The sequence below is a fragment of the Pelodiscus sinensis genome, chromosome 29 (genome assembly GCF_052426305.1).
Source record: "Pelodiscus sinensis isolate ZL-2025 chromosome 29, ASM5242630v1, whole genome shotgun sequence".
NCBI lineage: Eukaryota > Metazoa > Chordata > Testudines > Trionychidae > Pelodiscus > Pelodiscus sinensis.
In genome coordinates, this window is record NC_143080.1 from 1,103,838 (window position 1) to 1,129,916 (window position 26,079).

At 42.6% G+C, this 26,079-nt stretch overlaps 1 protein-coding gene across 7 annotated transcripts in view; it reads left to right on the plus strand.

The window, feature by feature from the left end:
* SPOP (speckle type BTB/POZ protein) overlaps positions 1–26,079 on the plus strand; it is a 43,289-nt gene that overhangs the window by 15,142 nt on the left and 2,068 nt on the right. For all 7 annotated transcript variants that reach the window (XM_075911546.2, XM_075911545.1, XM_075911544.1 and 4 more), the window contains 8 exons: positions 6,910–7,052; positions 8,672–8,793; positions 9,232–9,383; positions 9,477–9,604; positions 19,555–19,732; positions 20,743–20,798; positions 21,218–21,340; positions 25,254–25,396. In XM_075911546.2, coding sequence (XP_075767661.1) covers positions 6,975–7,052; positions 8,672–8,793; positions 9,232–9,383; positions 9,477–9,604; positions 19,555–19,732; positions 20,743–20,798; positions 21,218–21,340; positions 25,254–25,396 — 980 coding nt within the window. In that variant the 5' untranslated portion in view covers positions 6,910–6,974. The remainder of the gene's footprint in view (positions 1–6,909; positions 7,053–8,671; positions 8,794–9,231; positions 9,384–9,476; positions 9,605–19,554; positions 19,733–20,742; positions 20,799–21,217; positions 21,341–25,253; positions 25,397–26,079) is intronic.

The window sequence follows — 26,079 nt, forward strand, 5'->3', positions numbered from 1 at the left end:
TGCTGAGATTCTCTTCTAATACTGTGCACCAGCAAACAAGTCAATCTACTAAATCAGAGCAGTCAGTTAATCATGGCACATGAGCTGTGAAGTAGTGAAGTTCCCATATCTGGTTTAATTCTAATCAGGTGGGTGGGACTTTCTAGGGGGGGGGGAAATCCCCAATTATCAGGAGGCTTGTGATCAAATCAGGAGAGTTGGCATCATGATATCTAGTCATTTTCACAAAACGAGTCAATAGTTTCACAGTTTATACCCGTGAAAGGGACATCTCTGCACACATCTCCCTCCCTCCCATTTCCCATCCCCACCCGTGGAGCAGGGATTTACTCTAGTCTTGCTGTATGGCCTCTGGAGGCAGCAGCGGCTTCCATGAGTTTTTATTCACCCAGGAGCAGCAGATGGGGGCCCAAGGGATGTGTGGGGTGAGTGCACGGGCCAGCAGGAGGGACCAGGAGATACACAGTGGAGGTGGAATAAGTGGAGGCCTGCGAAAGGGGGGTGCCCACTGGCCTGCTATGAGGATTGGCCCTAAGGTAAATTGAATTTGAGACTCCTGCTTTAGGACAGATTTTGAAAGAAACAGTGAAGACATGGAGGTAAATGGGAAACTAGATAAAATGCAATGTTGGCTTACTGAAGTTTGGGGGGGGGGGGGAGATCTGGACGAGGAAAATGTGGTAGATCTAATCTAGCTTGACTTCCATAAAGCATTCTTATAGTACCACATTGGTGGTAATTATTTAAGATGAAGAAAATAGGCATTAATACAAAAACTGCAAGGTGGGTGAAGAAATAGCTAAAGAGCAGATAACAGTGGGTTCTGCTGAGCTGAGAATCCTCCGTTTCGAGGGAGCTTACTAATGTAATTCCTCTGCATGCAATATGGTGGCAGGACTCTTCTGCTAATTTACCTTAACAGGTATTAAACTTAACCCAAAAAAACTTTTTTAGCTTTTTCCTGGAGGAGAAAAAATGAACCCAGGAAACCCCATAAAATGTTTATGATATTAAATACTCTTCATTTTCATAAACATTCCTCAAATGTGAGAGCGCTCACAATGACAAGCTTGCACTCCTATAAGCGGAACATATAATGTAGTTCCCTGTCTGCTAGCAAGCTAAACCAACCACTCTTGTTTCTGGCATTTGACACCAAATCCCTTTACTGATTTTTAATTGGGCTTTTCAGGGCACCCCTTATTACAAATTCTTTTGACAACACCAGTCTAAGGTGCTAAAACATGCTGAGTTGACTGGAATGTTTGAGTGTGTACAAATTAAAATGTTCAGCTGTCTGTGATTTTTGTACTTGCACAATTTTCCACCATCTTTATTCAGCAACTTGAGACAAATTTCTGCATAAATATGTATCTGCATTGTACAGTTTGCATCTTCTGTTAAAAATAATTCAGAATTTTTTCTTATGAGCCATGTTTCATCTTTCTTTGTTTGGACTCAACTTTTGACCTTTGTACAATAGAACCTCCATTACAAACACCAGAGTTACAAACTGACCAGTCAAGCACACACCTTATTTGTAACCCGCAAAAGGCAGTAGCAGGGACTTAAAAAAAACAACCCAAAATACAGGCACTCCCCATGTTACAGACATCTGCACATAGAAACAAAAGCTCACCTGCTGCCTCAAGGAACAGGCAAGAAGAGCAGGTGGTGGTGGGCAGTGCAAATGCTGACTGGAGGAGCAGGGAATGGTCACATAGCCAGTGGCTAGAGAGAAGTTGCGCTTTGAAGGGTAAACTGCCACTTCTCTCCAGCCACTGACTGCCCCCTGCTCCTGGTTACTTGGGGCTGGGTGCAGTTCGTGGGGAGAGAGGAGTGGCAGACGGGATGGGGCTGGCTGCAGGAGCTGGCACAGAGCCCATGCAAGTGGGGAGGGAGGGGAGAAGAGTGAGTGGCTGGGAAATGCCCAGAAGTCCCCTTCAGAATCTCCACCTGCCTCATCTTGCTCTAATTAAACTTGCCTTTCCTCAAGCAACAGCATTAAAGATTAAATAAACTATTTCTACTAATTTTCATTGCAGATATACAGTATTTCAGCTACATTATGAGTTAAATAGGCATTTGTGGACTAGCCTGGGAACCTTACTACCATTTATGACATTGTTTCTATGGGAAAATGTGTTCTGAGTTCCAAGCAAAATAAACTTTTGAAACATAACCTGTTTGTAAATTGGGGACCTCCTGTAAACAAGTACAGTACTGTGCAAAACATAGACTACTGAAAAAAGGGGGGGGGATCTTAAAAGATTTGACAGTGTAATAACTGTTTTTATGCTTATTTAATTTAATTTAAATGAAAGTGACTTTTTCTTATGCATAATACAGCTTTGAAACTTTACTACGGCAATTTCAGTTGTAAACTTTTGAAAGAGCAACCATGACATTTTGTTTAGAATTATGAGTGTTTCAGTTAAACACCTCAGGAATTGAGGTTGTTTATAATGCTGAGGTTCTACTGTATTGAGGATCACTCTCGTTGGCCAAGTAACAGATCTCCATAGTTCATTTTAATTGCTTTTTATATTTTTATCCTTCTGTGGTTCTAGTTTTGATAAAATCAAGCAAGACTTCTGCTGAGACTCAGGTAGATCACAGGCTGATGACACTACTATCTGATCCCTCCAAAACTAGTTTCAGTTGCTCTTTCAAATGTAGGACCTCTCCATGGAATTGCTGCTTGTGTGAGAAATGCTATGTTTTAATCTAAGTGGTCCACATTGTCAATGCACATTGCAGCATACTTATGGCTGTTAAATAGACTCCATCTTCATGAGAATTCCTTTGAATGTCACAAGAAAGCAGGGACATCAGTCCTCCTTTTTCCAGCTGATGTCAGTTACACAATTTGAACATTCACAGCATGCTGTAGGACTGTTAGGCGTGTTGAGAAAATAAAGACTAAATAATACCAAGCATGCATAAGCCTGAAGATTAGGTTTATTGCAATTATTATTAATAATGGTTATTATATTAGTGCCTAAGGACAAAAAGGGTGCCTATTATGCTGGATACTGTACAAACCAGAAGCACAGAGTTTATTTTCACTATGCAATCAATTTAAGATTTTTACTATACCTTTCTTTGTGGGTTTTGCACATAATCAATACTATTGCAAAGAATATAAATTCTCCTATAAAAATCGCTGTAGCTGTTTTTGATCAATTATCTTGTGTTAACAAGCATGCTGTTTCTTTTATTAATTCACTTTCAAAATCGGTCAGTGGACCTGCAAATTTAAATCTTCCCAGAGGAATGAGTTTTGGACAAAAGTGCTTTATTTAAATTGCTCATTTTGTTCTACACTGAGGATGATGCTGTTGACGTTTTTAAAAAATTGTAACTTCCTTATGTCCAAGTCATTTGCCTTTCATTTGGTGGTTGGGTTTTTAGTAGTAAATCACTGATTTTTGTCTCATTTTGGATGTCAAATGTGGCATACACTACTACTGAATGCAACAAATGTTGAAGAGCTGCTGGAAGCTTGGAATAGGGACTTAAATTATTATGTTGGTTGCCTCTGATTACAAGTGACAGTAAACATGTCTCACATGAGGCTCATCAAACATGTCCGGGTTTTGCTCATCCCCTTTAGTAAATGGTTTTTCTATGGTACATTTTATCCAGAAGAAGTTAACTTTCTGCACTTCTTAAAATGAGGAATAGTCAGTCCCCCTTTAAGTTTTTTTTATTTAACAGCACTTGATAGTGTTTATATTTTACATTGCAAAAGTGTGTTGTTGAGTGCAGTAGAATGCACTTTTTAACAATCTGTTAGTTGTTAACCAGCAAAATAGTTTATATTCTGTCTGAGCGTTGCGGGTAAGTGGAGGACAGGTGCACATGGCTGCAGCTGGTGAAGGAAGTGCTAGCGCATACTTTCCTTGTATAGAGTCGTGCAGACTTGCCTGTTGCTAGTGATTGACATGTCCCAGCGCTTCCTTCCCTGGCTGCAGCCCTGCAGATGTGCCTGCAGCTAGAAAGAGTGACTGTGAGAAAGGGGGCAGTGAGGTTTGGTGGGGTGCATCCCAAGGACGGCATATCCCAGCTTTTCCTTCAAGGGCTGCTGGGATTTGCCAAACCCAGGGTCCAAGTGCAAGAGCAGGATGCAGCACCGGGAGGTATTGAGCATCCCTTTGATCTTCAGCATCTCCTTTGGCTCCTCTTCCCAGTGCTGCCCTACCTGCAGTCTCAAGCAGGTTTGCAGAGCTGCAGCCGGGGAAGATCCATCAAAAAGTTGCCAGGTAGTCTCATGCCTGCTGCCAGTATTTTCCATATTTACTACAATTAGAATGAGAAAACCACATCGTCATTTCAGCAATATGAAGACAGAAAAATAAAGCCAGCTTTAAATAGGGCATATGAAACCACAGTTCTGACCACCACCTAGAAGTTTATAGATCCTTGCAAAGCAAGTCCTTGTAACATTTCCCACCCCCACCCCTTGTGAACATTCAATAACAATTGTCCAGTCACTATTACCTCCATCCTTTTTCTTTAAACTACTTGATAGTTGTATAACTTCCTGTTTTTTAATAAGCATAAGGACCCCTGTAATTTCACTACCACTCCTCTCATAATTTTTCAGAATAGCTTTCATTCAGAGATTGAAATTAGATCTTACTAGAGATGTGAACGACTAGTCGACTATCGATAAGCAAATGCTTATTGGATCGTCATAAGCTTGTTGACTAGTCACTCCTCACCCCCCTTTGCTGCCTCTATCAGAAAGAGGCAGCAAAGCAGGGGAAGAAGGGTGTACTTCAAAGTGGTATCGCTGTGTGGAGCCTAGGGCCAGACCCTGGGTTCCACACAGCACTGCTGCTTTGAAACACTGCTGCAGGAGCCCGGGCTCCTGGAACATTTCAAAGCAGCAGCATCTCTCAGAGCCCAGAATCAACTGGGAACTCCCCAGTTGATCCCTAGTTCCACGCAGCGCTGACGCTTTGAAATGCCAGGAGGAGCCTGATGCTGGGGGACCCTAGTTAGTTGGGAGGGTTCGTTTTTTAAAAAAGGGCACCAAAACTTTATCTCATAAGGATTTCCAATAGTACGTGCATTTCAATGTTTTATTTTTAATACCAGAAACAATAAGATCTGGGGATGTTAAATTGCGGGTAATTGACTATTCAACTAGTCGATAGGGCGTCTCTGCCTTTGAATTGTAGCAACAGCCCTAGGGCTGTTGCTACACTTTAAAGGCGAAAGTGTCACGTGAAGCTCAGGGTCAGCTGGGGACTCCCCACTGACCCCGGGCTCCATGCGGCACTGCTGCTTTGAAATGCTGCAGGAGCTCGAGCTCCCGCAGTGGCATTTCAAAGCAGCAGCACCACGTGGAGCCCAGGATCTGGCCCCAGACTCTATGCTAGGGATGTGAAATATCGGTTAATTGAACAGTCGAGTAACCTCATGAATTCTTATCGGTTACTCAACTATTCTATAGTAACCTGGTGTGGAACCAGCAGCCAGTGTGCTCTCTCCCCACCCCTGAAGAGCCCCTGCCACTCTGTGCTGCTGCTTCTGTATCAGAGGCACAGTGGGGGTAGGTCCTGGACCCCAGCGCAAGCAGGGATTGAGCCAGGCTGCTGGCCAGCCTGCTAAAAAAGAACTGGCAAGGGAGGGGAGGAATGCGTGTAGTCTATAGCATTAAGCTATAAGCTTTTGCTTATCTATTGACTACACTATTACATCCCTACTCCATGCAGCACTGCTGCTTTGAAGTACTTCCTTCTTCCCCCACACCTTGCTGCCTTTTTATGATAGAGGCAGCAAAGTCGGGGAGCGACTAGTTGACAAGCTTGTCGACTATTTGATAAGCATTTGCTTATTGGATAGTCAACTAGTCCTTCACATCCCTCTCAGCAACCAGTAAAGCCAAGCCCCACAATTGGAATAAGTTTGGGCTGTGTACTAGCTTGTGTATATTCTTCTGAGATTGCTGTATAACAGTTTAGGAATGTGCCAAAATCAAAATGCGTAAATGTCAGGGACCTTCATCAAAGACCTGAGAAGAACAATAATAAAAGCAAGTCAAGTAGGGAGTGCCCTAGTTTGATTTGGGGTTAGGGTTCTGTATTCTGGGTTTGTTCCCATTAAGTGTTCGTATATTGAAAGGAGAAGTGAATATGGTCTTTGTCTCTAATTTCCTTCTTTGTGATCCGATGTCTATACTGCAGTCAGAAGTGTAATTACAGCTTGGGTAGACATCCCTGTGCTAGCTTTTCCCATAGCTATGCTGTTAAAAATAGCGGTGTAGATATGCTGGCACAGACTTCAACGTGGGCTATACAAGCAAGCCAAGGACCCTGGGTATGAAGCTGTTGCCAGTGCATCCACATTGCTATTTTAATAGTACTAGTGCTGGCATGTTTGCTCAAGGTGTAGTCACACTGTCAATGTAGTGGGCTTCCCATGCACTCTGGCTTCCACCAGTTCCTTCATGCCGCGCTGCTGTCTCTGAGGGAGGCAGCAGCGAGGGTGAGGCAGCTGTGTGGAAGGTGGCACCCCATGCATACTGGCTCCCACCTAACACCCCCCCTCGCTGTATTAGTGGCAGTGGTGGAGCATGTGGCTCTGTGGGAGCTGTATGTGCGGGGAGCTGGAAAAGCCAGCTCTGTGTGCACTGGTTTCCTTCTCCCCCCCCCTCCCCCCCGACTCTGATACAGAGGCAGTGGGTGGGGGGAGAGGGGCCTGCATGTAACAGTTAGGATTAACCAATGAGTCCAAGCTCATCAATTAATTGTGTAAAAGGTGACATGTTCACATCTCTAATCTAAAGGTGTTTAAAAGAGGAATGGGCGTCACGTCTTGTTTTGTTTTTATCCTTGAGTAAAATGTCCTGCAAATTCTAATGGAATTGCTCTTTTCTCCTTTTTGGGGGCTCGGTAGGTTGAAGACAGCATAGCTATTTCTTTCGCTGACTTGTGAAATCCTGTTTAATCTTCAAACTGGCGATGTCAAGGGTGCCGAGTCCTCCTCCTCCGGCAGAAATGTCGAGTGGACCTGTAGCTGAAAGCTGGTGCTACACTCAGGTAAATTCACAATGTGCCCAGATGTTCACAGGTTGATAAGATCACACCACACAATAAGAAGCTTGGTGATCTAAACAATTGTAGAGCCCAGGTTTTCAGAAATGAAAGACTAATTACTTTAACTGACTAAACCATTGCTGCCAGGCCTACAGTAGATTTTAGTTACAAATATTTAGATCACTTCATCTCTAAACTGGATCTTCTATGAATGGAAGCAGCACAGGCTGACTCAGGTCAGAGGAAGTGGGAGGCTAATGTCACTCTGTCTCCACTCTTATGGAACTTCCTGAGGTATATTGAAAAAGTTGAGGTGCTCCATTTTGGAGATGCAGCTATTACAGAATTAGATTCAGTTTTGTTTCCCTTGGGTTACTTTTCACATACAAGAGAGGAGGTCAAGGGCCTTGGTAGAACTCTCCATGGGTTGCTGGGCAGTGCAGTCGTAGGTGTAGGTAGAGCAATGTATCTTAATTAAGGATGTTAAGAAGCGGGTAATTGCCTAATTGTGGTGTTGATACAATTTGTATCGACTACACAATTTGTTAAGGGGTCCCTCTGCAGCTTTGCAGCTTAAATGTGGTAGGAGCCACAGCCCAGCTCCTGCTACATTTAAACTGCAGTGGGGGTAGGTCTGGAACCCTGCACAAGCTGGGACTGAGTAGTCCTGCTCTTGTTGGGTCCTGCACTGCTGCACCTCTGCCTTCCCCGCCTCTCTCCGCACCGAGGAGACAGTGCTGGGGGGGAACTGGCTTTTAACATTTTTAAAAATAGTGAATTTTCATTTTTTCAGCTTCTTCAATGTAAAGTTACACAGATCTTGTTATTGTAGGGGTCCTAACCAAAAAGGAATTGTGGGGGATTGTAAGATTTTTTTGTAGTGTGTGTGTGTGTGTGTGTGTGTGTGTGTGTGTGTGTGTGTGTGTGTGTGTGTGTGTGTGTGTGTGTGTGTGTGTGTGTGTGTGTGGTACTCTTACCCTTACTTCTGCACTGCTGCTGACGTGGTGCAGCTTTGAGAGGAGGGTGCTATCCTGCCAGCTGGCTCTGAAAGCAGCACAGAATTAAGGCCAAGTCTACACTGAAGGAGAAAGTAGCTGCAAGATGCACAACTCTAGCTATGTGAATTGTGTTGCTGCAGTTGATCTACCTTGCATCTATTTTTTTCCCCTCCCCCTTTGGGGTGGCCCCATAGCAGGAGATTGACGAGAGAAACTCTCCTGTTGACTAGGCTTGATGGGGTGCCTTCAGCATTTAGTTTAGTGGCTCCTTACCAGACCCACTGGTAATTGAACGCCAGATTGACCTCCAGAGTGTCAATCTTCCTGGAAGTGTAGATGTGCCCTGAGAGTGGCAATACCACAGCTGCCCCCAAAATAACCTTGTGACCTCCCTGCAACTTTTTTTTTTTTTTTTTTTGCATCAGGACTCCCAATTTGAGATGCACACGATAGAGCAGTGTAATTTTTATAGGATAGGGTAAAAGCACACACAAGATCAGATTTTATAGCAGAGGACTAGATTTCACAGTTCGTGACTTGTTTTTCATAGCCTTGAATTTGTTAGAACTCCACTCAGTATGCACAGTTATGACCCTGAATTGCTTCTTTGTTTTGAATCTTCAGATTAAAGTGGTAAAGTTTTCATACATGTGGACCATAAACAACTTTAGTTTCTGCCGGGAGGAAATGGGCGAGGTCATCAAAAGTTCAACCTTTTCATCAGGAGCCAATGATAAACTGAAATGGTAAGAAATGTTACAGAAGATACCCAGCATATACAGACAGGAGAGATCAGTTATGTCCTTAGCACACTGGGCGCATACACACTCAGGGAAAAGATATTGTTGCCCTGGCACAGTGTTTGGGTGCATGCAACATACACATCAGCATCTGTCTCTATAGTTTATGGTCTTCAATGTTCTCCATAATAAGTACATAACCCTTTCATGATTTTGAATTGATTGTCTTATAGACAGGTAGGTCCAAAGATATGAATTTAGGCGCTCATATAGGAAATGTAATCTAGAAGAAATATCACACAGTATTCTTGTTATGTTTACCTTAGACAGTGGTCAGTGTAGCAGAATTTATTTGCTGTTCATTTTGTATAAAATTCACTCTTCTATTCAATGCTATGCCAGAAAATAGTTCCTCACATCTCATGCAACTATATGTTTCTACAGGTGTTTGCGTGTGAACCCTAAGGGCTTGGATGAAGAAAGTAAAGATTATCTGTCCCTCTACCTATTACTGGTTAGCTGTCCAAAGAGTGAAGTTCGTGCAAAGTTCAAATTCTCCATCCTCAATGCTAAAGGAGAAGAAACAAAAGCAATGGGTATGTGTAGCTCTTATCTGCTGAGTCACTTGCTTGTGTTTATTGATGCTAACAGCACTAGCATTTGTCTGAACCAACACATCTGTCTTTCAGAGAGCCAGCGAGCATATCGGTTTGTACAAGGCAAGGACTGGGGATTCAAGAAGTTCATTAGAAGAGACTTTCTCTTGGATGAGGCCAATGGACTTCTTCCAGATGACAAACTCACTCTCTTCTGTGAGGCAAGTCTCCTCATCAACTGAAATGGTAGCAATTTTATTGGCTTGAGATGTCACTCTCTTTCAGGATTGGTTTTTAAGAAGTCACAGGTGGCACTCCTGTGGGGGAGGAGGGTTGTCTACGTTTACAGTGCTATATGGATTTTTTTAATGAGTAATTGACTACAATATTGCCATTTCATTTATTTTTGGTTGCTGTGTTTCTGAGGTCACCCGTGGAGGAAGACAACAACAAAGCACATTCATACACTCCTTATCATTCCAGTTCTGGTTCTGCCTCGATAACTCATGATTTGACACTCATTGAAATAGTCATCAAGTAGGGTTTTTTGGGTCCCACACACTTGATAATGTAAGTGGGTTAATAAAGACATTTGGTGATGGGGCAAATGCAGTTTGAAGATTCCTAAATGTACCCAGCATACATCACTCTTTACAGTAGAAAAGATTTTTTTTTTTTTAGAGTGATATGTAGTTTTTGATTGATAAATGTATACTTTGCTTGGGTACCTAAGAACTTCATGGAGGGGACAAATTGTTTCACAGAGTAAAATCTGGGATAGCTGTCTGAGTCAAAGGGAGGACTAGTGACTGAATGTTGCCCAGTTCTGTGGGAAAATGTTTCAGCTGGTAGTTACGCAGGAATAATACTCTGAAGGAATGTCAGTGTAATACCTATTCAGTGTTCAGACTGGCCAGATGCTCCCCTTGTGAATGAGAGTGCATTTGAATTTAAAACCCCAACAATTTGGGAACAAGAAGGGCACACAAATATCTTGAAACTGAAAGATGCAGAATGGCCTTTGGAGTTCAAGAACAAGTCACATAAGTAGTATGTTCCTCTGAAGAGGACACAGTAGTGGTAACTAGGGATGTTAAATTTAGATTGACTAATCGAATAGTCAATGCAAATTACTACGGCTGTTGCTACACTTCAAAGGCAAAAGTGCTGCAGTGAGCCCACCGTCAGGCTGCACGTGGCGTTTCAAAGCAGCAGCGCCTCACAGAGCCTGGGGTCAGCAGGGGAGTCCCCATCTGACGCTTGGCTCCACGTGGCACTGCTGCTTTGAAACTCTGCGTGCAGCCTGGGGATACCCCAGCTGGCCCCGGGCTGCACATGGTGTTTCAGGGCGGCACCATGTAGTGCTGCTGCTTTGAAACGCTCCCTAATTGCCTCTTTCTGATAGAGGCAGAAAGGGGGGGAAGTGACTAGTCGACTAGCCTGTCAACTGTCTGATAAGCATTTGCTTGTCTGATAGTCAACTAGTCATTCACATCCCTAGTGGTAACTTTTGTGATCGGTCAGGAACACACTGAACAGCCCCTTGTCCAATCGTGAAAGGCTTGAAATTTGTGTCTATGTATAAAAAGACACATTCTTCCAGAGCCTGTGTTTGCAAGACCAAACAAGTAATCTTTTGCTGTTGACCTCGCTTGTGAGAAATGATTTCCAAGAGAGTTACAAAGAGTACATCCCAAGTGACGCAAGATGGGATGAAGATGGACAGCCCTTGGTGGGTAAAGAACAGGTTAGGAACTATTTAGAAAGGCTAAACGTACACAAATCCATGGGTCCAGACTTAATGCATCCGAGGGTACTGAGGGAGTTGGCAAATGTCATTAAGGAGCCTTTGGCCATTGTCTTTGAAAAGTTGTGGAGGTCAGGAGAAATCCCGCATGATTGGAAAAAGGCAAATGTAGTGCCCATCTTCAGAAAAGGGAAGGAGGAAGATCCAGGGAACTATAGGCCGGTCAGTCTTACCTCGGTTCCTGGAAAAATCATGGAAGGGATCCTTAAAGAATCCATTTTGAGACACTTGGAAGAGAGGAAAGTAATTAGGAATAGTCAGCATGGATTCACAAAGGGAAAGTTGTGCCTGATCAATCTGATTAGCTTCTATGATGAGGTAACTGGCTCTGTGGACATGGGAAAGTCAGTGGATGTGATAGACCTTGACTTTAGCAAGGCTTTTGATACGGTCTCCCACAATATTCTTGCCAGCAAGTTAAGGGAATGTGGATTGGATAAATGGACAGTAAGATGGATAGAAAGATGGCTATAAGGACAGGCCCAGCGGGTAGTGATCAACGGCTCGATGTCAGGATGGCGGCCAGTTTCTAGTAGAGCACCCCAAGGTTCGGTTCTAGGACTGGTTTTATTCAATATCTTTATTAATGATCTGGGTGAGGGGATGGATTGCACCCTCAGCAAGTCTGCGGATGACACTAAGCTAGGGGGAAAGGTAGATACACTTGAGGGCAGAGATAAGGTCCAGAGTGACTTAGACAAATTGGAGCATTGGGCTACAAGAAATCTGATGAGGTTCAACAAGGACAATTGCAAAGTTCTGCACTAGGGATGGAAGAATCCCAAGCATTGTTACAGGCTGGGGACCAACCAGCTAAGTAGTAGTTTTGCAGAAAAGGACCTGGGGGCTACAGTGGATGAGAAGCTGGATATGAGTCAGCAGTGCGCCCTTGTAGCCAAGAAGGCTAATGGCATATTAGGTTGTATTAAGAGGAGCATTGCCAGCAGATCCAGAGATGTCATCATTCCCCTTTATTTGGCTCTGGTGAGGCCACATCTGGAGTATTGTGTCCAGTTCTGGGCCCCCCCACTCCAAAAATGATATGGACGCATTGAAGAGGATCCAGTGGAGGGCAACCAAAATGATTAGGGGGTTGGAGCATATGACCTATTAGGAGAAACTGAGGGACTTGGGTCTGTTTAGTCTGCAGAAGTGAAGAGTGAGGGGGGATTTGATAGCAGCCTTCAACTTCCTAAAGGGAGGTTCCAAAGAGAATGGAGAGAGGCTGTTCTCAGTAGTGACAGATGGCAGAACAAGGAGCAATGGTCTCAAGTTGAGGTGGGAGAGGTCCAGGTTGGATATTAGGAAAAACTATTTCACTAGGAGGGTAGTGAAGCACTGGGCTGGGTTCCCTAGGGAAGTAGTGGAGTCTCCATCCCTAGAGGTGTTTAAGTCTCGGCTTGACAAAGCCCTGGCCAAGTTGATTTAGTTGGGATTGGTCCTGCCTAGAGCAGGGGGCTGGACTTGACCTTCTGAGGTCTCTTCCGGTTCTATGATTCTATGGTTCTGTGGAGGGTCTCTTCAGGCATGCTCAGTGTTGTCATAAGTCCTAACATTTTACCATTAACTTCAGTTGGAGCATTAGCTTGATTGGGAGCAGACTTTTAGGTTAATACTGAGGCCTTTAGAAAATCCTACTAATAGTAAAAGGCGAAAGATTTATGCAATCTTATCTGTATTGTTTTCTGAGTGGGATTTTCAAAAGTTCCTGACCGATTTAGGAACAAAAGTTTCATGGACTTTCAATGGAACTTCTGCTTTTAAATCACCAAGGTACTTCTGCAAATTTCAGCCTCAATATGTGCATCCAAGAATATTTCTGATAAGGAAATGGGCATTCCCGTTACTCACTAGTGAGGTTCAGAAAGGGAAAGGGTCTCCTCTTTAGAACACAGTCAGACATCCTTAGAAAACTAGTCTCGCTGAGATGAGTGGGGTTTTCTGTGGGCAGTATCTTATCTACTGTTGTTTGGTGGCTTACAAAGCACTGTAGCCTTGTAAACCAAATGTTTTAGACCAGGATAACTGTATTTATTTAGGATGCTAAATACAATTTTATAGTTTTATTTTGCATCCTGGTCTGAAAATGTTGGTCTTTAATCTAGTTTTTAGTGTCCCTCTTTGTACCCCTGCCTTCTGTTCCTCTTTATCCTTCTTAGGAAATTCAGTGTTCCTGGCACCTGTGATCTTTGTTGAAAGGCAGAGACAGCAGGCCCCCTTTTTTGCTGGGTATCATGGACATGATTTTTCATGAGGGTAAAGTCTTTGATTTTGCTGCAGCAGCTGAAACCCACCCCAATCTCCCACCTCAAAAGAAAAAAGAAAAGAAAAATGCTTCATTTACAGTTGTATAGAGTGGTTATTTTCCTCTGCATGTTTTCTCCAAGCATTATAGACTGTATCTGTTTGCCTCAGCAGACACCTCCTTTAAGAGACTTATTCAATCTGTTAATGCTGAGTATTGAGCCATTAGTGTTGTGGTTGGGATCCATGCTTTAATATCTGGGGTAGTGTTTTTTATGGCTGGGAAAATGTCTTGCATGAGGCCTGTGTAGCTTTAGCAATTTTTGCTTCTCTTTCCTTTAATTATTATTATGAATGGCTATGAATTGCCATGAGTGATGATGAATAGTCAATGGGCCATGTTAAACAATGAGTGTGAATTTATAGCCTGGTAGTGAGGGCACTCTCCTAAGATGTGGAAGATCCAAATTCAAATTCCTGCTCCGGTTACTATTTAATTACTTCTACACCGTGGAACAGCTTCAATGGGCGAGACTGAGAATTATCTACACCAGACTATCCCATAGCCGATGGCTGGAGCATTGCCCTACAGTGTGGGAAGCCCAAGTACAAATCCCTTCTCCATTAGGCAGAAGGAAGAACTGAACCCAGGTTATCCATGTGTCGAGAGAATACCTTAAGTCCGTGGTTCAAAGTTATAAGGAGAGCATCTCCAGCAGCTCCTTCTCTGCCTGTTCTGTGACTCATAGGCTAGAAGGGGCCACCAGGGTCATCTAGTCTCACCTCCTGCCAAGATGCAGCATTTGTCATCTAAACCATCCAAGACATATGGCTATCCAGCCTCCTTTTGAAAACCTCCAGGGACGAGGCTTCCACAGCTTTCCTACCCAGTCTGTTCTATTGTCCTACTGATAGGAAGTTTTTCCTGCAATTTAATCTTAATCTGCTATTCTCTGGTTCAAATTCATTATCTCTTGTCCTGCCTTTTGTGGTAAAAGAAAACACCTTTTTCTCCATCTTTCTATGGCAGCCTTTCAAGTATCTGAAGATGGTGATCATATTCTCCCCCTTAGTCTCCTCATGTCCAAACCTAACATACCCAGTTCCTTCAGCCTTTGATCATATGACTTTGGTCATCTTTGTTGTTGGCTTTTGGGTTTCTCTCTATCCATTCTATACATTGGTGACCAACCCTTGTTCTCAGTTTGACATGAACTGAAACTTTCAAATTTCTGAATGGCCAGTGAACAAAAAAAATCATGTTGTCCAAATCTTTAAGCCAAGTGTCTGCGTTCCCAAAGAGAATTTTTTTCCTGTTCTCACAGGGCATCATTTTTTTCTGTTGCCTGTTCCGTGGCTTGTTCTGTCGATATTCATTGTGCACGAGGAGAAGCTTAAATTTATAGGTTGCTGATGTCAGAGGGGAAGGGAATGTAATTTGTAAGCTCAAAGTTGTTGAGAGGGAACTTCTGCTAGTTTTTGCTGATGCTTGTATGTTTCTTACCACATAAATAGGTGTGCCATATGCTCTTCTAACACTTCTCTACTGGCCACAGGTGCTGGTGCTACTGCTGGCATCTGTGCTTTCCTTCAGCAAGAATCTTTCCTATAGAGAAGCTCTCTAAGGAATTAGCAACACTTGGTGTTGAGCGACTATTGTGCGGGGGTTGTCAGTGATATGTAGGGTTTTTTGAGAGGGGGGAGGGTCAGTTCTGTATAGATTGCTGAGTTGTCTCTGTCTTAGCAGCACCCTCTTTATTTTGTTAGTTTTTCTCAAGTGTCCCCACTGCTTTGTTCACCTCTGACTGTGAACCCTTCTACCAACTTGTTGAGAATGCAGTTGGGGAGGAGAATAATGGTCCTTGTCTAGCACTTTCAATTCACACCCCACTTGCTCATCAGTTTGGAGATTCTCTGGATGGACTGTGTAGGTGGTGTTTCCCTCTCTAGCTCTCATCTGCATGCCTGTCTGCTGTTAAATTGCTCTCTAAATCCAGGAATAATAGACTCCAAAAAAAGTTACAGCATCAGCCATCCAAGTTTTACTTGTGCTGCCCTATCAGTGTTCTTCCATTTTATAGGATTGGGGGATTTAATATTCATGGACCATTTGTTCTTTGCTCAGTCTGAGTCTGCCAAAAGGGTATCATTTGTTTTATGGATTCTTGTCCACTAGGAATTGGAAAGACATCACTAAGGTGAAGATTTTGTCACCGTTATTTTTAGTAAACAAAAGTTCAGAGGTCTGTTACTTATCTATGCCTTTTACTAAAAATGGTGGGTGCGGGAACTAACAGCTCCCTGGCCCCCACAGCAGCTGTTGGGAGCTCCAAGCTGAAGTAGAAAATGTCACTGAGGTCTCTGAAAGTCACAGAATCCAGAACTTCTCTGGCAAAATCTTACCCTTGGATATCACCAACTCATTTCATGTAGGCTTCACACACCCATCACATGGTAGCTACTTTTGGTTGCCACGTAACATTTCTGAGATTATAGCTAGTGACCAGGGATCCATCCCAGATCTCCTGAGTTCGCCAATCCCTTCATCATTTCATGAATAATAGTTGTAACTGAAGTGACTGCCTAAGAAGGAGCACTGCTGAAAGGGATCTAGGGGTCATAGTGGACCACAATCTAAACATGACAGTCTACGCAATCTAAACAGTGTGACGCTATTGCAAAAAAACAAACATGATTCTGGGAGGCATTGACTGGAATGTTGTGAGCAAGACATGAGAAGTCATTCTTCTGCTCTACTCTGCTCTGATTAGTCATCAGTTGGAGTATTGTGTCCAGTTCTGGGCACCACATTTCAAGAAAGATGTGGAGAAATTGTAGAAAGTCCAGAGAAGAGCAACAAGAATGATTAAAGGTCTAGAAAACATGATCTGAGGGAAGACTGAAAGAATTGGGCTTTAGTTTAGAAAAGAGAAGACAGAGAGGGGACATGATAGCAGTTTTCAAGTATCTAAAAGGGTGTTAAAAGGAGGAGGGAGAAAAATGGTTCTCCTTGGCCTCTAATGATAGGACAAAAAGCAATGGGCTTAAATTGCAGAAAGGGAAGTTTAGGTTGGACATTAAGAAAAGTTTCCTCAGGGTGGTGAAACGCTGGAATAAATTGCCTAGTGATGCTGTGGCATCTCCATCATTGGAGATATTCAAGAGTAGGTTGGATAGATATCTATTAGGGGTGATCTCTAGATGATGCTTGGTCCTGCCGTGAGGGCAGGGGACTGGACTTGATGACCTCGCAAGGTCCCTTCCAGTTCTAGTGTTCTATGATTCTTACACAAGATAGAAACTAATTGCTTGCAGATATGTATCAGTGTAAAAGAAGTGTGTGTGTGTGGGGGGGGGGGACTTTGCAAGAGATTGAAATACTGGAACTGAACCAGAAACAGCAATAGTGGAAAAACCTGTAGAGTAGAGTGCTCATTAGGCTGTCTTGTGTTCGTCAGACTCTTTGTTCGTCAGATCTTGTTAAGATCTTTGCGGATCAAGTGCTAGATTATAGAAGACATTTGTGCATCTGCAGGGAGCTGCAGCCTCTGTCCCATGGTAGGCTCTGGTGCCCTGCAAACAGGCCTGTTCCACGTCAGCCAGTGCCCCCCCGCCTGCGGTGGTGGGCTTGCTCAAGCCAGGCTGCAGCAGACACCTCCCGCCTGCCCGCCCGCCTATTTAATCGGTTAACCAGTTACTATATATAGTGTGTGTGTATGTGTATGTATATGTATATGTATATGTATATATATAGACTGAAGGGAAAAACAACTGAGGAGAGTTGGAAGTATTTCAAAGGGACGTTGTTAAGAGCCCAAAAGCAAACAATTCCGCTGTGTAGGAAAGATAGAAAATATGGCAAAAGACCAGCTTGGCTTAACAAGGAGATCTTGCATGATCTCAAAATAAAAAAGGAGTCATATAAAAAATGGAAACTAGGACAAATAACAAAGGATGAATATAGGCAAGCAACACGGGAATGCAGGGGCAAGATTAGAAAGGCAAAGGCACAAAATGAGCTCAAACTAACTACAGGCATAAAGGGAAACAAGAAGACCTTTTATAAATACATTAAAAGCAAGAGGAAGACCAAGGACAGGGTAGGACCACTGCTCAGTGAGGAGGAAGAAGTAGTAACAGGAAACTTGGAAATGGCGGAGATGTTCAATCACTTCTTTGTTTCAGTCTTCACCGAGAAGTCTGGAGGTGTGCCTAACGTAGTGAATACAAGCAGAGAGAGGGTAAGTTTAGAAGATAGGATACACAAAGAACAAGTTAAAAATCACTTAGGAAAGTTAGATGTCAGCAAGTCACCAGGTCCTGATGAAATGCATCCCAGGATACTCAAGGAGCTGATAGAGGAGGTATCTGAGCCTTTAGCTATGATCTTTGAAAAATCATGGAAGACAGGGGAGATTCCAGAAGACTGGAAAAGGGCAAATATTGTGCCCATCTATAAAAAGGGGAATAAGAACAACTCAGGAAACTACAGACCGGTCAGTTTAACGTCTGTCCCAGGGAAGATAATGGAGCAGGTAATTAAGGAAATCATATGCAAACACTTGGAAGGTAATAAAGTGATAGGGAATAGCCAGCATGGGTTTGTGAAGAACAAGTCATGCCAAACTAATCTGATAGCTTTCTTTGATAGGATAACGAGCCTTGTGGATAAGGGAGAAGCGGTGGATGTCATATACCTAGACTTTAGTAAGGCATTTGATACGGTCTCGCATGATATTCTTATTGATAAACTAGGCAAATATAACTTAGATAGGGCCACGATAAGGTGGGTGCATAATTGGCTGGATAACCGTAGTCAGAGAGTTGTTGTTAACGGTGCTAAATCCTGCTGGAAAGGGATAACAAGTGGAGTTCCGCAAGGGTCTGTTTTGGGACCCGTACTGTTCAATATCTTCATCAATGATGTAGATATTGGGATAGAGAGTATGCTTATTAAGTTTGCAGATGATACCAAACTGGGTGGGGTTGCAACTTCTTTGGAGGATAGGGGCATAATTCAAAATGACCTTAGCAAGTTAGAGAAATGGTCAGAGGTAAACAGGATGAAGTTTAATAAAGAGAAATGCAAAGTGCTCCACTTAGGAAGGAACAATCAGTTCCATACATCCAAGATGGGAAGCGACTGTCTAGGAAGGAGCATGATGGAAAGGGATCTAGGGGTCATAGTGGACCACAAGTTAAATATGAGTCAACAGTGTGATGCTGTTGCAAAAAAAGCAAATATGATTCTAGGTTGTATCAACAGGTGTGTTGTAAGCAAAACTCGTGAAGTCATTCTGCCACTCTACTCTGCACTAGTTAGGCCTCAGCTGGAGTACTGTGTCCAGTTCTGGGCACCACATTTCAAGAAAGATGTGGAGAAATTGGAAAGGGTACAGAGAAGAGCGACAAGAATGATTAAAGGTCTAGAGAACATGACCTATGAAGCCAGGCTTCATGAACTGGGCTTGTTTAGTTTGGAAAAAAGAAGATTAAGGGGGGACATGATAGCGGTTTTCAAATATCTAAAAGGGTGTCATAAGGAGGAAGGAGAAAATTTGTTCCTCTTGGTTTCTGAGGACAGGACAAGGAGTAATGGGCTTAAAGTGCAGCAAGGGAGGTTCAGATTGGACATTAGGAAAAAATTCCTAACTGTCAGGGTGGTCAAATATTGGAATAAATTGCCAAGGGAGGTGATGGAATCTTCCTCTCTGGAGATATTTAAGAACAGGTTAGATAGACATCTGTCAGGGATGGTGTAGATGGTGCTGCCCCTTGAGGGCAGGGGGCTGGACTCGACCTCTCAAGGTCCCTTCCAGTCCTATGATTCTATATAACCAGTCAGCCAATTAAATGGTATTTTACATCCCTAGTCAGGAATGGTGTCCAGAATAGGTGGACCGTTTGCCAGATTGGATGGCGGTGGCTTTAGTTGGGGATCTTGTAGGAGAGAACTTGGATGGAGGCTGTTTCAGATACAGATGGCTCTTCAGTGTGGGCATATATCTAGTTCCACTGTTTTTTCATTTGGGAGATGAGGGTTTGATCTCTCAATTTCCCTTCACATGTCCTGGAAAGTGAAGCCTGATGTAGACAAATTAACATGTTGCTTCTTTTCAGGTGAGTGTGGTACAGGACTCGGTCAATATCTCTGGCCAGAACACCATGAACATGGTGAAGGTACCTGAATGCCGCTTGGCGGATGAGTTGGGAGGACTCTGGGAGAATTCTCGCTTCACAGACTGCTGTCTGTGTGTTGCAGGCCAGGAATTCCAGGCTCACAAAGCTATACTGGCAGGTCAGTATTGACTTGTGAAAGTCTTAACAGGATGGGAAACAGCAGCAGTATGGCAGATGGAGTGGTCTCATAATAAGTCTTTGAGATACTTCTGCTTTTAGGAAAGTGCTCCAGGAAATAGCAGCAAAAATGCCTCAGATCCCAGCCAACTATAGTTCTATAGTGAAAGAAGATTCTTTGACGATGGCAGCTAATTTTCTGCTGTAATGTTGCTGCGGGGATGGAGGGTTTTCTCCATTAATAGGATTTCCTGCTTCCTTGCTAGATGAGAAGGGTGTGGAGATATGTTTGTGATTGGCAGTGTAATGTGTCCCCAAAGCAATTGGGCAGGGAAGTTGCCAGCTTTTTCAGAAGCATCTTTGCTTAGTGCCATGAAATACATTTTGATTGCCTTAGATCTCTTCATTTAGTCTTTGGCCTTGTCTGAAGAGCCCCAGGAAACCCTGATTTACACATCTTCAAGTTACTTTGCTTCTGGGTCAGCTAAACCAGTGTGTTTCAACCTTTATTTATTTATTTTTTAAAGTACCCCTTTTTCCAAAAAAACTTTTTTTATAAGTACCCCCAGTACCTACAGTTTTCAGACACACAACATTATTTTCTACCATTGCAACACATTTGTTTAAACAGCTTAATCGTAGATGGGCAGGCAATGAAATTTTTGGGTGTGAAAAGTACAAAAATAATAAAGGGCTGTAAAACTTTAAACAAAAATTTAGTTTTCTTCAAATTTCATTTGTGTTGACATACCTCCCCCACCCCCCCCAGACTTGAGTACCTCAGGGTACTCGTACCACTGGTTGAGAAACACTGAGCTAAACAAAGGCAGTGTATAGGTGTGATGATATTTTGAGTTTGTGACTGCTGCTGTCTTGTAATATTTCCTGTCTAATACCAGAAAACATTGGGGAGGGAAAGATATGGGGTATTATATCCTTCAGTTCCTCTGGGGATAAAGGCGGAGTGCTAGTATTTTAATTGTATTTGTTTTATTTCCCCCATCACCATAGCACGTTCCCCAGTTTTCAGTGCCATGTTTGAACATGAGATGGAAGAGAGTAAAAAGGTAAGTAACTAAAGAGAGGAGTTTTCCCAGCTGGCTGAATAGATCTCAGGTTAATTCTTAATATCCTTGATGACTTGAGAATACGAGGTAGAAGCTGATGTATGTCATGGACACAAACTGTTTTTTAAACGTTTTGGCATTTTTTCTCATGGCTCTGTTTTAGCTTCCCTGGAGGGAGGAAGAAAGGTCAATGAGACATCTTTGATGTTTGTTACCTGAGAGAGAGAGAATGAGCAGTAGGATAGAGACAATTAGAAAATATTAAATAAAACCAACTTTTTTACTCGCTTTTGTGAGTAGTACAAGTTGCTTAAGAGTTCTCTGTATACATAATTTTGAAATTCAGAAAACTCTGGTAGAAAGAGATCTATGTTTAGCATTATGTTAGGATCTTAATAATCTTCATTCTTCTGAGACAGAATCGGGTTGAAATCAATGATGTGGAGCCAGAAGTTTTTAAGGAAATGATGTGCTTTATTTACACGGGGAAGGCACCAAACCTTGACAAAATGGCTGACGATTTGCTGGCAGCTGCTGACAAGGTACAGTTGGGATTTGTGGTTGTTTGGGGGATTGGTAATGACATATGCCTTGTTTTACATGGTTGAGCCTTGGAGATTTTTGCATTGATGTTTTCACAGAGATCCTTGAACTGTACTGAGGCACTGTTGAGTGAGCTTAGATGAACATGCATGCATGGGCACTCATGCACTTGTGGTTTTTGGTGAAAAGTACACCAGGGTAGTTCTGTTGAACTGCTCCTATTAACTGAATCTAGTCTTATGTAGCATAGGGAAAATGAAAGAAATGCCAGTGTAACTCATACAAGGAATTAATTCAAAGCTTTCTGTCCTCAGTTCAAGTAGCGAGAGGAGAGAGAGCACCTTGTTCTGTTAAATTCTTGATGGCCATGTTAAATACTTGTCCCAATGCTCGCTTAAAAAGCTGTCCTAGAACTCAGGGTTCATCTCTGTTCATCGTAGTCTAGCATGTGAGATAAGAGGCAAGTTCAGGACAGAACTGGAAATAGGTGGCCAGGGCATTGAATCTCAGAAGTAGTGCTCTGTTTTGCCAGACAGGAATCCTAGTCTTAGTCTTTGCTTTTCCTCTGGGCTGGCTGGTGGTGGAAACTCCTAGCGGGAATGCTGTGAACATAAGCAGTGGGGAGGCTCTAATGTTTGCAGTGGCAGTCCCTGCATTTTGAGAAGAAATGGGTGCGCTGGAGGGAGCTTACTGCCTTAACTCTGCTATGACTTTACAGGGAGGTATTGGGGATACTCTGGCTGGAGGGCTGGTGGTAGTCCATGTCTGGCAAGAGCACTGCAGTGGCATAGCCTGCCAGCCTCTGTCCACCTCCCTTTGGAGCACCAAGGACAGAAGATGCGTTGCTGGCCTATGAGTCATATTTACTGGTGGAAATTCTTAATCTATAACCAGAATTTTTATTTCCTTTCTTTTGCTTTTAAAAGTGAATTTAGTGCTGGTAAAAGATGCCAGTTTGACAGCACTGGAGACTAAAGTCCTCTATTTATCCACCAAACAGGTTCAGCACGGGTAGCAGCAGTGCAAGATTCTCCACACTGCCCTGCCATTGTGCCTCAACTCTGACCTGGAGGGACCACCTCTAGGGGTGAGAGCGTAGTTCAGTCTCCATGCTTCTTCAGTCCTTGGATTCTCTTGTGGGTGCCAATTAGCCTGGTGGATTTTAAGATGTGGATGCATGTAACTGTGTTCCACACAAACCACCATGCAGCCAGCAAATAGTAACTACTTCCTGCCAGTACTGACCAGGGCCTCGTCCAAATTGGTGATGTGGAAGTGACACATTCTATATGAGGGCTTTGTAATAGCATAACTAGAATTACAAAGGGGGATAATACAAGCAGATCCTCGCACACAGTATAACCATTGCCACATGTTTTATTCTGTGCTGAAAGAGGATTTATTTGAAAGCTCATATGCCATCTTCAACTGAGGCAAAGTAGATAATCCGTAGTAGTATATTAAGGACAGAGTCAGCTTTAAGTTTGAATTTCTTGGCTTTTAATAGCGCTTTTTCTTTTAAACTCCCCTCGTGTGTCTTTTGAAAAGCAGAAGCAGAAATCTTTCATGAAAGCATATAAAACATCTAATATTTGCCCATGAGACCTGAAACTGCTTCTTCTGAACTCTTCCAGTCTCTTGGGGGAAAATATGTAATTAGACCAAAAACAAAACAAAACATGTCTTCTAAACTCAGGAGACACTATTTCAGTCTCTTGGGTAAGTACGCTATTAGGCAGTTTTTTTCAAAAGTGTAATTAAGAAAGAGAGAAAAAAAACTTAGTACCCGAGAGACCAGAATGTCTACTTTTGTCCAATTACATAATTGGGAGCTGTTACTTGTAGTGAAATGAAAATTGTATGTGGGGGAAGCAATGGATTCAGTATACACAGGAAATGTTTTTTAGCTTCTACTAGCAGATAGCAGTATGGAATAACTGCTTGCAAAAACTTCAGAGGGATAGTCAAGTTAGTTTGTAACTAGAAAAACTTAAACAACGGATAGTCTAGTCGCACCTTAAAGACTAACAAAACATGTAGATGGTATCATGAGCTTTCGTGGGCAAAACCCACTTATTCAGATGACTGGAGTATTATAAAGTCCTTGCAAAAAGTCCTCCTTGCCCCCCTTTCAGTTATACAAATTTATCTAGTAAATTCTATTTCCCTTTCTCACATAGAGGTCATTCAGCTAAAAAACTTGCCATCCTCCCTCAGATTCTTTGGCAAGGGAAAACTATCCTTGCTGTACGTGCCATGGGTCAAACTGAAAGGAGCGTTCTCACCATGTTTTATAAATGAAACAGGTCTTATCATATGAAGCCATTGATTATAACGTTATCTATAATGGAATAAAGTCCACCAGAATGTCTAAAAATTAGTTTTATACAGTGCCTTTCACATTGTGAGTATCCCAGTGCTCTTTATAAAGTCAAGAAAATGACACAGACACCAGCACTGCAGTGACTGTAGGCAAATGAAACCGACCTCATGAGTCCAGTTGTAGTTCATACATAATCTCTCGCATATTGCTGAGGATTTGCCATTAATATAGCTTCTCACCCCAAAGGGTTCCAAAAAGCTTTATAAACTATTCACTAGGATCACCTCTCCACCACTGGAGTATAATTATGTCTCAGATGAAAAGCAGCAGCTCTTTAACAGCAGTAATGATGCACATCATTTTAAGATAAGTGCGAAAGCTTACCATGTTTAAGTGTTAGGGGAATTTATGTAATCTGAATGTAACTAGTCAAGGTAGAATTTGATTAGAACACTGGGATATCTGGCCTTCTGCTTGTGAAGGACATCATGAGAGTCAGGACTTCATTTTTTGTTTCATCCAAAAGACATCTCCAGGATCAGATCTCACAGACCAAGATTTTCAAAAGTGACTAGAGATTCTAGTTGCCTCCATTTTTTGGTTCCCAGCTGAAAGACTTTAAAGAATCTTATTTAGGAGGTTGGAAGCTCAGCACTTTCTAAAAATCATTTCCTTTTAAGCTATCAGCTTGAGCACCAAGATTACATGTTGCTTTTGAAAACCTGGATCATATTGCCTGCCGATTGTTTCAATACAGATTCAAGAGCTGCAGAAACTGGTGTGTGAGATTTGATAGCTGCTCCTCTTCTTAGGGTTCCCTTTCAGTTTATCTACTGACTACTCACTTGGCCCAAACACCCCATGGCTCAAATTATTTGATACTGTTGTAACACAAGATGACCAGAAACTGTTTGAGAAATGGAAGTTAGAGTAGAGTTTTTGCCCATGCTTTTCAGATGTGCTGTGATAATTTCAGTTTCTATCTGGATTACCACAGGAAACAGGTCTCTGCTTAACTTCTTAGTTAAAAAGTAGTACTTTGTGTTTGACGAGGTTCTTGACTTGCTGAGTATTAATGGCAAAGAAACCAAGTGAAAGCTGGAATGTTAGAACACCTATGGAGCATTACTGGAATGTTAGAACACCTATGGAGCATTCATTATAACATAGGTTTGTCTACTGAACAAGAACTTTATATGTAGCAATAGAGTAAAAGAAGCACTAGGTTTCAGCAATATGTGGTGTGAAATATCTGAGAGAAGAGTTTTGAATGAGAATTCCAGTCATCCTTAAGCATGACAACGACGCTAGTAATGCTGTAACAAAAGAAGGTGGGATAAGAGTTATGGTGGGTATGGTTCCTGTCCATTCTTCTGCTCAGGGTGGGCGCACAGCTCTACACTTTTGCTGGTCAGAAGCCTCTTATGAATACAGATTGTGAGTGTGTGTAACTAACAAAGTGGAGAAGTCTGTGCAGTATAATAGCATAGCCTTTGTTACTGGAGGGAGAAGCAGCACAAATAGCGCTTCAGTGCAGGTCAAGTTAAGGCTTTCTCCATTGTAACCATAATTTGGCTTCTGTTTTGCAGTATGCTCTGGAACGCTTGAAGGTGATGTGCGAGGATGCACTGTGCAGTAACCTATCTGTGGAAAATGCAGCTGAGATTCTCATTCTGGCTGATCTACACAGTGCTGATCAGCTAAAAACTCAAGCTGTGGACTTCATTAACTAGTAAGTTTGCTACAGTCCCACCCTTGGGTCAGGAATGAAACAAATTTGGAGGAGAAAACAAACTGCTGAATTTACCCCAGTCCTCTTGTGACTGATCAATCCAGAGGGTGGAGGTAGCGATCTTCTTTAATCTTACAGGTCTGTAATACTGAAATATAAAAATCTATTTTTCTGGCATCCTAGAAAATGCCATTAATTCTAAGGATTAATTAATAAGTTTTCTCTGGATCACTTCAGGGGATGTGTGGAGAGGAGTGCTGCAGACTATTGAACTGCCTCACTATTTCTGTGGGTGGGAACTTTTAAAATATAAAATAACACTAGAGGGAGAGAGATGTCATTAATATTTGGAAATGTTCATATAGCAGATATTTTCCTAGGTAAACTTGACTATATCAAGGTCTGAAATCTTTCGTGGTGCTAGCTGATTGTCTTGTCTCCCAGCTACGTGGCATATGTGGGAAGTCCTATCTCTTGTCATGAATGGGGATTTGTGATGAATGGGAGGTTTACTGCCCTTTTCTGAACATCCTAGCCATTCAGTTAACTAAATTGCCTGTAAGGATTAAACTCATAGACAGTGAGTCCTAGAGAGTCTCCAGGAATGCTAGGGAGATAGGAAGTGTTGGCAGGAAGCCAGGAGAGCCAGTAAAAAGAGTGTGGGTTTTTGAATCGGAAGCAAT